We start from the raw sequence: 16,211 nt of genomic DNA, 5'->3' as shown, positions 1-16,211 counted from the left end.
ACTATATATCAGTCGATAATTGAATGATAATTTAAAATATATTTGTACAGACACTATATTCCAATTTAACTCCATACAAAAACTGTTGCCAATTGATAATTTAAAATACTTGCAAAGTGCATTGCCCAAAACCCAAATTTTAGTTGTATATATAAAATTCCACAACGGAATACTAATTTTAAAAATAAAAAATAATAAATATTATACATTTGTCACTATATTCCAATTAAATTCTATACATAAACTTTGTCAGTTGAATTATTTAAATTACTCTCACAATTGAATTATTCAGAAGCCCAAATTTTACTTGCCAACTGACAGTTGCATTGGAAACTCATACTTGATGCGTGGATATGGTTCTATAATTAAATTTAATCGAACTAAAACACAGCCGTCTAAAAAGTATTTATAAAATTTTCCATTGCATATCAATTAAGCATCGACTAGTGTTGTCAGGTTGAACTACACATCCATGACAGAAATGAGGGAACAAGAATCATTGATCATTTCATTTCAGCTTCCAGACTTGCTCCCAACCACGTGAAAGATCTTCACACCTAAAAAGAATAATACAGTGACACCCGAGACCATGAAGCATCAAATTGTCACCACCAACAAAACTAGTTCTTAATTCCAAAAGGTACAAAATGATTTGACCCTTAAGACATTCTTCACAGTTCTACATTTCAATGCTCCTTCAACCCCATGAAAAATCATAGGAAAAAAAAACCTAGACTCTCTAATTCCTTTCCAACCTTTGAATTCATTATTTCCTATAATGCCAAAATTTTAAAATTCTGAGGCATAGTATGCCTAATCTGTTGTCCATGGATCAGTCTCTGTAATGACTTCAGTGGGTTCATAAACTTCTGGCTCTGTACTTTCCTCAGCCGAGCTTGACTCAGCTTCACCAGATGCTTCTCCCTCCTCATCTTCTGATCTACCCCATCTTCCTCCTACGGCCATGGCCATCATTTCATAAATCTTATTACCCAACTCAGCTGGGCTATCAGGCTGCATTATTGAGAAATATGTTAATCAAAACTGCAGTTAACCTATATTTGTCACAACAGAATAAGCATTATCCCACTATATATCGTATTACCCGACTCAGCCGGGCTATTAGGCTGCTCTAACTGAGAAACTATGTTTAATCAAAACTGCGGATAACCTATATTTATTACGGGAAAATGAGTCTTATCCTACTATATGAGGTTAACAATATCAATTCAGCAACATCATTTTGGTGAGTTATAGACCAAATGTAGTCTGCATGTTATATGAAAAATCAAATTTTATAATGCACTTACAGAAAATCCACTAGAAATTAGAGCTGTGTCGTATAAGAGATCCACTGCTCTCTTAGCTTCACTACTGTCAGGTGCATTCTTGCAGGCAGCCTGGAAGGAGATAAAAATAATTAAAACAAGTCAGACAAGTTCAATTCAGAGTATGGCTATATATCAGTTTCTACATTGAATAATTATGTACTTTTAATCAAAAGTGTGTCTATGCTATGTGTGTATGTTTTCTGTGCAAATTATAAGAAAACTTAATAATATAGTAACAACGGTTTATATAAATCAATAAACTCCAAAGTCAATGTCAACTCACACTCAAGTCTTTGATAATGGGGTGATCTGTATTAATCTCCAATATTCTCCTCCCCCTCATGAACTCCAAACTTGAAGTGTCCCCAAGAGCCTGTGCCTTCATTAGTCTGAAGAAATGAAAATTGAAGATTGTTCAAGCCTTATGTCATGAGAATCATCAACTGCTTGTGAGAGAATGGCTTGAAAAGCTAAATGAGTCGCTGACTAACCTCTCCATGTTTGCAGACCAACCAAACTTCCCTGATACAAGGACACAAGGAGATGAACTCAAGCGCTTAGAGATTTGAACTTTGGCAACCTTATCACCAAGCTGTTGTTTTATCCAATCGCACAGTAGGTTGTATTCTTGTTTGTTTTCTCTCTCTGTGACTTCGTCCTCATCACCTGATTTAATAATTTTTTTGAGAACAATATTCAAATCCAAATTTCCCGGAAACAAAATAGTATTTGAGCAATCGAAAGCAAGGTAGGAAACAATACGAACCTAATTCTAAATCCTCCTTACTGATATCAACAAATTTTTTTTCTTTATATGTCTGTAAGTTCTGAATGGCAACTTCATCAATAGGTTCAACCAAATAAAGAACCTATAACAATAGACACAATTAACTTCAGTTATATCAAGCATTTCAATCATACACAAACAAAAAGCCTAACCCTCCACAAGATAGCAGGTACTGCAGAGGGAAGCTGACAACCTTGGTTGCTATCTCACCGACCAATTCCCTATCTACAAGCACAATTAACATGTAGAGATACCTCAATATCTTTCTGAATCAGTCTCTCCACAAATGGAGCAGTCTTTGCACTCTTCAAGCTGTCAGTTGCTAGGTAAAAGATAGCCTTTTGGTTTTCTCCCATGTTTTCAACATAATCATCCAAGCTTTTAAGTTCCTCTTCACTTTTGGAAGTGTAAAACCTTAATAAGGGTGTTATGCGCTTATGATTTCCAGTGTCTTCAATACAACCTAATTTTATAAACCTACCAAAGTTCTCCCAGAATTTCTTGTAGTCCTGGAATCACACAAAAATCATTCATTAAATCAATAGACTCCAAATTCATATTCAAAATATAAAGACGCTAGGTTTATGGCAACAAACCTCTTTATTTTCACTTTCAGCAAGATCTTGAATCATATCAAATGCCTTCCTGACAAGTCTCTTTCTCATTATCCTTACCTGATCACAATATTATTAGAATAAAATAACATTATAAGAAAAACACATAGTCATCAAACATCATTCATGTTTATCATATGAAATAAGCAGGAAAAGTGGTAGTCCTCTTACAATTCTGCTTTCTTGAAGGATCTCTCGAGAAACGTTGAGAGGAAGGTCATCTGAGTCAACCACACCCTTCACAAAGCTCAGGTAACGTGGAAACTGAGAAATAAAAAGGCAAGTAAAATGTCAATTAAGCTCTTCAATGCTCCAAGCTCTTCCTTCTTAGGTAGCTGAGAACAGTCGATAAAATAAGGAGCAATAAACAACAAAAACACAGATATGACACATAAGAGCTTGAAGTTATACACCAGAGTAGGAACCAAACATTTTCCTCCTTTCATGATTCATAATAACAATATAATGAGAGAGGGGCATTGCCATAAATTTAAAATATACAAGACAAATCCCACTAAGAGTTTGAAGTTATACACCAGAGTAGGAACCAAAAATTTTCCTCCTTTCATGATTCACAATAACAATATAATGAAAGAGTGGCATTGACATAAATTTAAAATATACAAGACAAATCCCACTTAGAAGCTTATGGTAAATTAGTACTCACCAGCTCCCCATCAAAATCATCTGAAATGAATACACGCTTAACATACAAGCGTATGTTCTTTGTTTTAGGATTCACTACTTCTTCGTTGTTAAGAGGTCCCATTCCTGGAACATATAAAATGCTTCTGAACTCGACCTCACCCTGCAGAGTTTAAAGCCTAGTCAAATTGATAACTACGTAAAGGAAATTACCTTCTTCTGATACACTAAATTTTCAATATACCTCGGTAGTGAAGTGAGTATGTGCAAGTGGCTCTAAGAATTCACTAAAAGTCTTCTTGTAAAATTCATTGTACTCCTCCTTTTCAACTTCTTTTGGGTTCCGCATCTACCAAAAATTAAAAAAAAAAAACGGTGAAGTAAGACCAATAAGAGGCACGATAACAGAATGATAAGAAAAAATGCACGGAGATAATGTGCTAGCACCATAAAAGTAGATATATCTCAAACTCACCCATATTGGCTTTGTTTCGTTGGCTAATTCCCAGTCCCAATACTTCTCGGTTTTAGTCTTTTTCACCTTCTTTTTCTCACCCTTATAACACAAGCAGATACAGATTCACTTGGTTTTGGTAACAAATTAGAAAAACAAGTACAACACTGACATCAAGAAATACTATAGTCATTACCTCTACATTTTGTTCTTCCCCTTCCTTGGGTTCTTCCTCCTCTTCCACCTGCCAATATTAAAATTAATTAATTGATAGATAATTAAATTAATGGCCAAAAAAACTAGAGCTGATTCATTAACCACTCCATGAAAAACATTTCTATAAGCTTCAAAAATATTTATGAAAATAGAGAACGAGAATTTACAGTAAATAAATTTAACCTAGATAAAATGAGTCACTCTACAAGTATTATTATGCTTTTTTAATAAATAAACTGAAATTATTTTTTATACTTCAATTGTTTGACATATTATTCATCCACAACATTTTCTATTCAATTGAAAAGAATATGGTTGCTCCCTTTCCAGATGGAAATAAATTTCTAAAAGAACACACCTTTTCGAGCATCACTTAACACTTCTTAATAACCATCTCCTATTCACCACTAATCCCTCATTACAACCAACATCAATCCTCTCTGACCTGAATATGCTAGCAAATATAGCCCAGTATTAACCCATTCACAGAAACCCAACAAACGGCTATGTAAAACTTAAAATAAGCCAGTCATCCTAAAGGTAGAATAAATTCACCTCAAACACAAACACCAAATACCAAGGAACCATTTCAAGTTTCCTTTCTACCTAACAGTTGTCTCAAACTAAAAATAACCCAGTCGTCCTAAAGGTGACAAAAACCATAGCTAATGTAGAACAAATTTACCAACACAAAGACAAAAACCACAAGGAACCATTTCAAGTTCCTTTTCTACCCCTGTTGATAAGTAAATATTTATAATTACCATCAAGTAAAGACCAAATCTCATTATTCACTGATAGAAATCAATAACCAAAAAGAGTACCTTGAACAATACTAGAACCCAACAAAAGAAATTAAAATAAAGCATTTCATAGACAATAGAAAAGGTAGATCAGTATAAAAACTACTAAACATATGTGCAAAGTAGAAAACTACCACTTGTACACATAGAATTGGTTTAGCACATCAGCCACCCAACATCAACACAGGAATCTGTAACAGAAGGCCTGCTTACCTCCACAGTTTTCGACTTTTCTTGCCATGTGTAGATGGGGAAGGAAACAAACTGTGAGTAATTCTTCACCAAACCCTGAATCCTGGTTGGCTCAGAAAATTCATACTTGTCATCCTCCTGGCCAGTAAAGAAAAATTTGAGTGTTTTAACCACATAAAACATGTCAGCACTAAATTGATGTTCCAAATATTATACTAGATTTATCCTTGTACTGAAAGAGGACAAATAAATTTCAAAAGAAGATTTCCCACTGAAATTTAAAACTTTATACTTATTTAATTAATATCAGTTATCTGGCTAGACAAGAAGCAAGAATTATTTGCAGTTTCCAAATAATATTATCCTGAGTTCAACCTTTCATCAATACATACTTCTCAGTTCTTACATTCAATGTAACCTTTCTAAAAAACGAAATAACATCACTCACTCTTAAAAACAGTGTAATTTGTGTACCACGCCGCAGATGCTTTTCCGGGTCAGTTTCTTCCTTTATCACATAAGAGCTACTGTCAGCTTCTGCTTCCCACACATACTGCTTATCTGATCTTGGGCTCTTCGTAGAAACAACAACCTGATTGCCATGCAGGAATAGCCAATTAATGGCAAAATTCAGAAACAGTTAAAATCAGAAAAATCAACCAGCATGATGTACTTAAGAAAGCCACTCCATACCTTCTCAGCAACAAGAAAAGCAGAGTAGAATCCAACACCAAATTGTCCGATCAAACCATTATCTGCTCCTAGATCCTTGTTTTCCTGTAACACAAGGGGGATATAAAAACATGATTGAAGAATTAAAGCATCAATTATCAATGAAAGCCACATTTCAGCTCAATGGCAAATCACCTTAAGTGCCTTCAAAAATTTTGATGTACCACTCTGAGCAATAGTTCCAAGACAATCAATGAGCTCTTCTTTAGTCATTCCAATACCAGTATCCCTACAGAGTCAAGAGTTAACAGTTTAATACTCCTTATCACAGGTACCCATGAAAAGTGAAATAAAACCAAAACAATACAGATACATACGTTATAGTAATAGTTCCATTTTCTGGATCAGACTTTATACGTATCTCAAGATCTCCAGCATCTCCGAGCAGAGAAGGCTCAGTCACACTTAAGAATCTCAACTTGTCCAAAGCGTCACTAGCATTACTGGAAGAACAGAACAACAATCAACACAATACATCACAGTCCAGTGGTAGCATACTCATATCATATAACCCGTGTTAGATATAGGTGCAAAAATCCCAAGTGAAAAAAAAAACATGGCATCTACTAAAACAACCTCTTTTAGTATGCACTACTAAACAACAATAGCACAATCATGCAAACATGGAAACATTAGTCAGATTACCTCACAAGTTCACGAAGGAAAACTTCCTTGTGGCTGTACAGACTGTGAACAATCAAATCCAACAATCGACTCACCTGCACAAAAGAAAAATGGAATACACGTACTTCAGCAAAATTAATACACTTAATAACAGATCCCCCTTCATTCCAAGGGAAGTGCAAAAACAAATTGATGTACCCCTTCATTCAGAAAAAATCATGCACACACAAACCCCTTTATGCATTAAGTCTATCACTTTCATATCAAAATTCCAAACTAATTGCAACATATATGTATGCGTTAATAAAAGGATTTGCCACATTCACTTGTTTTTGAGTGTGAATACTAATTACTTTCTAATCCTCCAAAAGGAAAAACTAGATGATCATAGTAAATATCATATACAAATGAAGATATATATGATCATGACATACATATACATAAATATATACACACCAAACACATATATAGATCACGGAATTCATCAGATTCATAAATCTCTCTCACAAGCAAACATACCAGTAATAAATGGGTCTTTGTCAAAATTCCAAACCAAGTACAAGAGTAAATTGACATTGAATTCATTTCCTAAGTAAATCTGTCTCTCGCACACACGCACACACTTCACGATGTAGGCTTATTTACTTGGAATTACAAGCCACACGTAATAGCAAAAAGGTTGAACCTTTAGCTCACTCAAGACGACCAAAAACTCCAATATGGTTAACAAACCTACAAAATCATTAAAAACACACCTCAGCCTGGTACTCAAACTTCTCCCCGGTGGTCTCCTCCTTCTCGGCCACGGCGGCCTCACATCGAACAGCGAGCTTCCTCTCGCGCCTCTGCGCCCACCTCAGCCCCGCGGCGGAGAAGAAGCTCCTCCGGCGAGCAAGCTGCGGCGGCAGAAAAGCGCTTCTGAGAGGGGAAGCCCTTGAAAAGGAGGAAGAAGGAAGGAGAGAGGTAAGAGAGGGCGTGGCCATGGTTCTGCTCAGTACGGGAGCCATACTTTGAACTCTCCACACACAAGAGAGTAAGAGAGTCTTCCTTGTTATGTGTTATCTCTATCTGTGAATGAGTCTGAGCGAGAGTAACGAAAACCCCTTACGAGGAAATGAAGAAAGGGTTTAGTGAAGATATAACGCGAGAGATTGTTCTAGAATCATATAGGAAGGGTTTTGGCCGTTTTAGCGTCCGAATTGTAAGGCCTAGATTCTGCCACGACATGCCATATCCAGTCTTATATTGTATTTTATTTTATTTGAATAAGTAAAATTATTTGTTTTTTTAATTAAAGTTTTTCACATTAAAGGATAAATTGTCAGTGCAATTTGGTGCTAGGGAAACTCTCTCGTCACTTTTTACTTTTTAATTTTACTTAAATATTTAGATATATACAAAACTTTATTTCAAGACATTAATTAATCAATTAAAAATACAAAATTTTTAATATATAAAATACAAAATTAAAGAGAAATTTAAAATTTTAAAAATAAGAAAAAAGTAGACATGTTAGTTTTTTCCTATCTTATTTTTGGAAAGTCAACCGTGAGGTAGTCAAAATTATAACGGGTTGGTTATTTTTTCATCCTTAATCAACAACCTATATATCTATAGATATGTTAAGATATAAAATGTTGAAAATTGATTTAAGATATTTTATTTAAAGATATAGCGTTTTGTCTTTTTTTACAACATGTCTAAGATGATTATAGGGAGAATATCATCCTAAAATCGATTTTAACGGGTTTTCATCCAAATTTTGAATTAAAGGTTTATCCTTATTTTATGGTGATTGATCAATATCTTATCAAATTCTTAATCTCTTCAATAGGTAACTAGGTGTTTTCTCATGTTAAAAAAGTACATTTATCATGAACCTATGGTTATATTTTGTTAAGTTGTGAAACATAATATTTGAGTCATCCTTTCTTTAAAAATTAGTAATCATTAAACATAATTAACGTGTCACACGCATATAATTTATTTTTTATATTGTCACCTCATGATTGGTGAAATTGTCTTATTACAACAACATAATCTACTCTTATGTAACACATGATCATGATGATGTTGGTGAACTCCAAGCATCTGCATTCCATTTTCTGGTAGCTTCGTCATGGTACTCCAAGTTCACCCTCCCTCTTCATTGTGTGAGTCTTCGTATCCCTATTTTCATTCTTAGTCGATATTCTCCCATCCCATCATGCCACTTGTGTCTTGCTCCCAATTATGACTATGTCTAATCTCCAATGCTGATTTTTTACTTGACTTTGTGCTTTGGTGGGATCCAAATCGTGACTCTCTCGTACTCCTATGCATTTCCACCTGTTGTGGTGGTCTCCAAGTCACAACCATCGCTCCTCTTCTCATGGCGGCCACTGTTTCCGGTTGCTTCATGTATTATGTGTTTTTGTTTAATTTTTAAATTTTTGAGTTATTTAAAAGAAAATTGAATTTTTATTAGAATTTTGGATTAAGATTATATTTGAAAATAACATTTAAGTTAGTTAGGTTATTGTTTTTATTTGATTAAAGTTTTAAGATGTAAAATTATATTGTGATTTGAAATATTTAAAAATTTTAAAAATTTACTCAACTTTGATTTTGTTGATGTTTTTTGTTGTGTTTTGTATTATAGACTATTATATGTTGAATTAATTAGTTTTGGGTTCGGTGTTGTTGGACCCTTGGTAATGTCTTTAAAAGTTAGTATTTTATGTGTTATTCTATCAATATTATAGTTTTGTTGTGGCTTAGTTTCTCTTTAAAATGCAATATAATGATTGAATTCTATTTCCAATTTTAATTATTCATATGTTTCTTTATATTTGAAAATTAAAGAAAGTAGTAATGGCAATCATTATGTTGAACTCGAATTGTTTATTTGGACAGGTTGGGAAGATTGAACACTTTTTTAAAGAAAGAGAGATCCTCGTAAATCTAATTATTATGTTGTGTGGTAATGGATAGAAGTTGGGTGAATTCTAATTGAATTAATGATGTTTATGAGAATGACAGTGAATAGTTTCTACACTTTGCTTAACAAAAAAATTGGAAAAGACGTTAATGAAAAATATTATTTTTCATGTGTTAATTGTTTGAATGGGAGATGACTAGAAATTGAGTTGATACGAGAACATCTTATTTGTGATGGTAACTAGTGCAAATTTAAGCCCTCATATAACATTTAATCCTAACTTCTTAATTGGTTTTTGTGCTTAAAAAATTGTTTTAATTATGATTTGTTATAATTAGTCTTATTGAGCATGAGTTACAAAAACAAGTTAAAAATAACTTTTTAATTACATTGATAAATCTTAATTTTGTGAAATTTGTGTAGACCATTTGCATCTATTTAGGATTGTTTTAGTGTTTATTTCATAGTTTTCAGAGTGGATTTAGTTTAAAGGAATGATTTTCTAATTTTTACAAATTTGTGTTAATCTTTTTTAAACAATTTTTAGTGTGGTTTCTTAAATCGGTAGATTTTATTATATTAATTAAGTAGTAGTTTAGATTGTTTTGACTTTTATTCTAAGTTTGATATGCATTTTACTATAATAGGTAGTTCCTAGTTGTATTAGATGAATGTTATAATCTGTTTTAGATAGTTTAGTTGACTTTTAAATTTGACTTAAGAAATTTTTTCTTTAATTAGACTTAGCATAAGGCACCTATTTTAATTAAGTTCATTATGCAACATTGACCAAGCATATTGGACCTGAACCACATTTTCATTCCTACATTAAGTCGTTGCCACGTTGCTACTAAAATAAAGTGCCCCCCTCAAGTTTTATTGTTGAACTGTCACATAAGACAATTGGATTTGTTACCTATAATAACTAATTTGGAGCTCCAAGAGACACTTTTTAAGAGTACAATCACCTGCATTGACCAGTGACTAGTGAAAAGTGCAACCTACTAACTTGTTACTTAGGTGCCAAGTGTAGATTAATTTTGTTAGTTAATATAGTTTATATAGGTTGTAGTTAATCTAGACCGTTTCCATTGCCTATAATAGCCAATCAAATAGGTCATTAGCTTCATACTATAAAATAATTGTAAGAGTCTTGCGTGAGACACTTCACATACTTCACTACTACACACTACACATCACACATCACAATTTTTGTTCTTCAACTTTTAGCTCTCTTATGAGTAGCTTGGTGCCTTGGAGTCTCTAGTGTCCACTTGTAAACTCCATATCATAATTCAACTTTTATTTTGATACTTCTACTTCCATTCTTAATCATATTTACATTCAATTTTACTGATTATTTTGCTTATTTTTTACTTTTCTCTTCTAAACCAAGTTTTGTTGATTTAGCTTGAATGATTAAGGCTTGTTATTACATTTTAACTTTGAATTCAATGTAGAACTATGTTGAATCTCATAAGATACACAACTATCTTTCTTAATTCAAGTGTCTCTTAATTTGGAAAAGCAACAATTAGTCTTATTAAGATTAGTTTGTAAAATCTATTTTAGTCGAGCGTTTTAACCATTCATGAGTTTGTATTGTACATTTCATTCTTTGAATTCAATGTTGACTTTATTACATTTAGTTCTTATTTCTATTTGGCATGATTTCACCAATTCAAATGTTTCGTTTTCATATCTTTAGACTAAGCTAAACTTGTGAACTTAAGATTTGAGTGATGGAGTTGTTCTTGTAATTTAACACTAATTTTAAGTGCGAAATCATGATAAAATCAGAAGGTGCACAATAACCACATCAATTCAAGTGTCTACATAGTGAGCCTTGGAACAAGAACAAGATTAAGTTGCTCTTAACTTAATTTCTGAGTTTGACTCAGCCAATTAGCTTATTACTCATGTGTTCCATTTGTTTAAGCTTCATATTTTAGCTTTACTCATTCTTAATTCATGAACATACTTTGTTTTAGAGTTTTACATGTTATTATAGGATTGAGATTGTGTTTCTAATTGAAATTTCAATAGAACAATGCATAGGTAGTTACTTTTGTTTTTATCGTTGATTTTATTAGTGTTAGGTTAGATAATTTAGGATTTTGAGTTTTGTAGTTCTTTTTAATAAAGTTGACATGTTATATTTCAATTAGTGTTGTGTTAGAATAGATTTTGTGTTCATAATTGATCACCACATATTATTTTTGCTTGTTAACAGTTTCCTCCCTACACATTTTGATCAGTCCATCTTTAAGGAGAAAACCAAGAGGAAGCCATGCGGAATTGGTGAGACTTCCATGGAGAAGTATGAAGGTGTGAATGCAAGGATGAGAGGAGAAGATGTGGTTCAACTATGGTGTTTGGAGGATGCTCTCAAGTTAGGTTAGGCCAACACTCAAGGAAGGAAATTAGAGGAAGCCAATAAGGGAAGCTCTAGCCTTAGTTGATTTACAAAAGGAGAAAGGTTTGGAGTCATCTCGACAAAGTTTATCAACTATATTCATGAATATTTAACAAAACTCTAAGCTTTCTATTTATAGTAGAAAAGGAGAGACATGTCTAGAAAAATGGAGGAAAAAAGGATTTAGAATGTGGTAATTAGAGCTAAAAAGAGAGCATGAGGAAGGTGTGACTTGCCAACTAAGCACAAAGATAACTATAGGAGATTACATTATCAGAAAGAATATTACAACAACAAAAAAGCCCAAAACAAAGCCCAGTCCAATTTTTATATAAAGAGACTTAGGGTAACACATTAAGGGAGCTTAGGAACCCTCTAGGGGGCCAAATTTCCTCCTCCCAAGCTATATAAGCTTCACGATCATTAAATCTCGTGAACATCATAACTCTGACTATCATCTTTTCTTTTCTATTATCCCGCTTAGTATCAACCCATCTTCCTCTCCTTGCCTGAAAAATAGGCATCTCTTATATCCTTTTCTCTATAGTTCCATCTTTCCCTTCAAGGTGTTAATTCTTGCTCGTTTTCACTAGTATGGTGAGAATAATAAATTCCTTACGTCCTACTCTTCTTCTTTTTGCTTCCTCCTACCTTATATGAACATCTTCTATGGTTTTTTGAATTTTATCCAAAACTGTGTTTCAATGTGTGCCATTTGTGTATTTAGCGTTTCTTACAGCAAAATTCTAATAAAGTCAAGGCTATCTAGGAGCAAATGAGAGCGACTCAAAGCAGACAAAAGTCATACACAGATAAGAGGAGGCGACCTCTAGAATTTGAGGCATGGGATCATGTGTTTCTCAGAGTTACGCCGACAGTTGGTATTGGAAGGGTTATCAAATCAAGGAAGTTAACTCCGAGGTTTGTTGGGCCCTATCAAATTTTGAGGAGGATCGACGCATCAGCTTACGAGATTGCCCTGCCACCGTACTTGGCGAACTTGCACAATGTATTTAATGTTTCTCAATTAAGGAAATACATAGCAAATTTGTCACATGTGATGGAGTCAAATGATATACAGATTAGGGAGGACTTAATAGTGAGCACAGGACCTGTCAGAATACTAGACTCTCAAGTGACAAAGCTGCGAGGGAAGGAGATCAGAACAGTGAAAGTGCTTTGAGACGAGGCTACTCAAGAGATGACCTGGGAGATGGAGGATCGCATGAGGCAATCCTACTCGCACTTGTTTCCTAGTAAGTCCCATTTTCGAGGACAAAAATCTTTTAAGGTGGGGGAAATGTAAGACCCAAGAAATTTAAATAATTAATTAAATAATTATGTAATAAATGCGGGTAGTGGGAGTCTTTAAGGCATTTAATACAGTTTGCTATGTTGTGGAAAAGTACTAGCTCAAGTGGTTGATAGTACTTTGATTGTGTGAAAGGACTTAGATTCAAGTCTTATGTGTGTCAATTGTATGATATTTTATTATGTGCATTATTTTAATGTTATACTGGGATGTGAGTACTGATAATGTAATCCTAAAATTATAGGAATTATCACGAAACATGAATTGGTTATGCATTGGCTAATTTGTAATTGAGTGGTTGGGGGTTCAAATCTTGCTCAATTTGAAACTAACTTTCTTTTTGCCAAAATTTTCTTTGGCGTGAATGCGAAAAGGTAGAAGAACCCTGGCTGCCAAGAAGGGCAGCCTAGTGGGTTGAGAAAAATTAGGTTAAAAATCATTGAATAGCCATTAAGCATCTTTTTTATTGTAATTTTCGTTTTGGGTGGAGTAAAGGGTAATTAAAGTGGTAGTAATTTAGAGAGAGAATAAATTAGTGAAGAGAGAGGTACTGCATTTCGTGTGAGTCTTTGGGCAGAAGCTTTTCCATAGGATTCGTGTTGGGTTGCAGAGAGAATTGAGCGTGGAAGCCATTGTTGGAGTGGAAGTAAAGGTCAAGAGAGTTTGATTAAGAACACCCATTCAATTCAAATTTGTGTAAGGAATCCAGGTAAGGGGAGCTGTTTTCGTGTGTTTCTATTGTATATAATGTACATTGCATTGTGTGATCCCAATTGTATGAGAATTCCCATTGTCTACGCCATTTTTCGCAAGTTTCTGGGTTTTTGCCCAGAAACCGCCTAGCGGGTATGAGTATACCACCAGGCGACGCATCAGCTTTAACCAGTTTTGGGTTATGTGGCATGAGCTGCCTGGCGGCAAGATGAAACCGCTAGGCGATGTGCGTTGTCTATCACTAGCCCGCTGTGTTTCTGTGAATTTTTATGAATTTTTGAGCTTCCAGTTGGATTCCTATGTTGTATGATTATTTAATACCATGATATTCTTATTGGTTTGTGTGTTTGCGATTATAATTGGAATGTGGACATGGAGGGTTGTATTAAGACCACAAGGATTATTCTAAATCCTAAATCCTGAATTCAGGGGCGTTTAAGAGGTGATTGGAAGTATATGAGGCGTAAAGTATAATATTATTGAGAGTGAGTCTAGCGAATCATGTAAGAATTGTTGTATTCTGTGTAATTGGATGCCAGATCAAATTCTGGGGAATTGATGTTCGTCGTAGGTACTGAAATCTGGGATTTTTACCTAGGTACTGATGTACCGCCTGGTAGCATCTTATTGGTTGCTAGGCGATAGTGGGCAATCAGGGTTGTTTTGGGAAGACTGGTATAGTGGCTGCGAGGGAAATGATCGGTGAATCAAAATTAGGATGAAAAATCCAGTTAGATTAGATGATAAGGATGGAGGAATAGGGAACTAGTGATGATATAGGTAGTGCAATGATGTGGGGAGTGTACTTGGGTTGCATTGATGTTAAAAAGGAATGAAATTCTAGTGATGATAAATAATCTAAGATAAGTAAACGGTGGAAGATGAGAATAACTATTTTTAAATAGTGGGTTATATGATTTTGTGTTTTAGTAAGGAAATTAATGAGGGTTGAAGTATGAAAGAATGTATTAAATTGGTTAGGCATAAGAATTGGAGTTGATTGGAATTTAGTGACAGTGGAGATAATGAATTATTCTACTGCAAGATTTATATAGCTTAGGATGGGGACTAAAATTTTAATTTTCAGATTATGCAAGTCCATTTGGCAAGATTAGTCAATTTTCTTTAGCTTGATTGAGCCATTATGTATGGATAGAGAACTTGGTGAATCAAAGGGCTAGAATACATGAACCTATGAAAGAGTTATAGGAAAATTGAAGCGGTGGTGGGAAGGCTGGGTTATTATCATGTTATGACAAGCAAGTGCGCAATAAGGCTTGCGAGCAATCCATATTGAAGGACAAACCAATTTCGGGTGCCAAAAACCAGCAAGTTTCACTACTGATACCGCGCCTGGTGGCTCGGGAAGGTGCGCCAGGCGATAAAACTTCTAAGGAAGCCCTTGGACTGCGTGGAGCCTGGCGGCGATGTGTGTTCCGCCAGGTGACAGACCCTGAAACAGTGGGTATGTCTGACGCTTGGCGCTTGGCGGTGAGGAGGTTCCGCCAGGCGGTCTGTGCAAGTTTCGCCTGGCGGCGCTTAGGCTGCGCTAGGCGATAATGTTGCGGTTAGTAGCTTGTGTGTGTTGTTTTTACGTAGTGATGCGATACTTGGATCAAGAGATGTTGTGCCATGAGCGGGTATGTTCATGGATGGTGGTGAACACATGATGATATGAGCGAGGAGGTTCATATCCAGTTACTCTCGTGTGGGGATACGAGTGAGGTATGTTCGTGTGTTTCGTGCTCATACTTGAGAGATGCTGCGTTCGGGGAGGTACGTAGCTGGTGGATCACGTGTGTTGGACTACGGGTGGGCAGGTCCGTAGAACAGGACTACGAGCGGGGAGGTTCGTAGAGCAGGGCTACGAGCGGAGAGGTTCGTAGAGCAGGGCTATGAGCGGGGAGGTTCATAGAGGAAGGACCACGAGCGGACAGGTTCGTGTGAGCATCATAAATCCTGAGTCCAAGGCTAACTACTGGTGTGATTGAAGGTTTAAAAGCCTTGGGGGTTAAGGTCTTGGCCAAAAACTAACTAGGATGAATCAGATGGGTGAATTGCTTTTATTATGTTAATTGACATGTTGTTTTATTTATTGTATGAGCTCACCCTTTCTGTGTGTGTTTGGCGATGATTGTGTATTCTTTACACGGGAGCAGATGATGCTACAGGTGATGCCGCTGACGCTTGAGACGGAGATAGGGGCTAGCATGGGATGTCGAGCAAGGGATTTGGTTTTGCGTTATTTATTTTTGTCGGATTTTGAAATGTGTAATAAGATTATTACTTTAGTTTTAATTGGATTTTGGCGCATTGAATAATGTTTTAAATTTTCCCGCGTTTGGAATTAATAAAATCAGAACGATTGAATTTCAATTCTTTATTATTTATTTAATTAAGTAATTTCCCTTAGGTAGAGTATGTGGTATTGCACTACTATGGTCGGTTGGT

The 16,211-nt window shown here is 35.0% G+C and overlaps 1 protein-coding gene across 1 annotated transcript; it reads right to left on the bottom strand.

Moving 5' to 3' along the window:
• Positions 1-396: 396 nt before the first annotated feature.
• On the bottom strand, positions 397-7,521 carry CR88 (Chaperone protein htpG family protein). The gene is made up of 19 exons (XM_028057883.2): positions 7,154-7,521; positions 6,420-6,493; positions 6,092-6,217; positions 5,910-6,003; positions 5,736-5,819; positions 5,491-5,634; positions 5,064-5,180; positions 4,028-4,075; positions 3,853-3,933; positions 3,622-3,726; positions 3,400-3,540; positions 2,904-2,996; positions 2,715-2,792; positions 2,373-2,627; positions 2,098-2,200; positions 1,823-1,997; positions 1,615-1,720; positions 1,311-1,400; positions 397-1,014 (listed from the first exon to the last, which is right to left on the bottom strand). Exons 1-19 carry the CDS (start codon positions 7,403-7,405, stop codon positions 814-816), a joined length of 2,367 nt encoding a protein of 788 aa, XP_027913684.2. The 5' UTR covers positions 7,406-7,521; the 3' UTR covers positions 397-813.
• Positions 7,522-16,211: the final 8,690 nt, after the last annotated feature.

The sequence above is a fragment of the Vigna unguiculata genome, chromosome 2, assembly GCF_037176805.1.
Source record: "Vigna unguiculata cultivar grain cowpea cultivar isolate G323 ecotype 2 chromosome 2, ASM3717680v1, whole genome shotgun sequence".
Lineage (NCBI taxonomy): Eukaryota > Viridiplantae > Streptophyta > Magnoliopsida > Fabales > Fabaceae > Vigna > Vigna unguiculata.
Note: the sequence above shows the minus strand (reverse complement) of the source record. Positions and strands in the feature narration are given on the sequence as shown.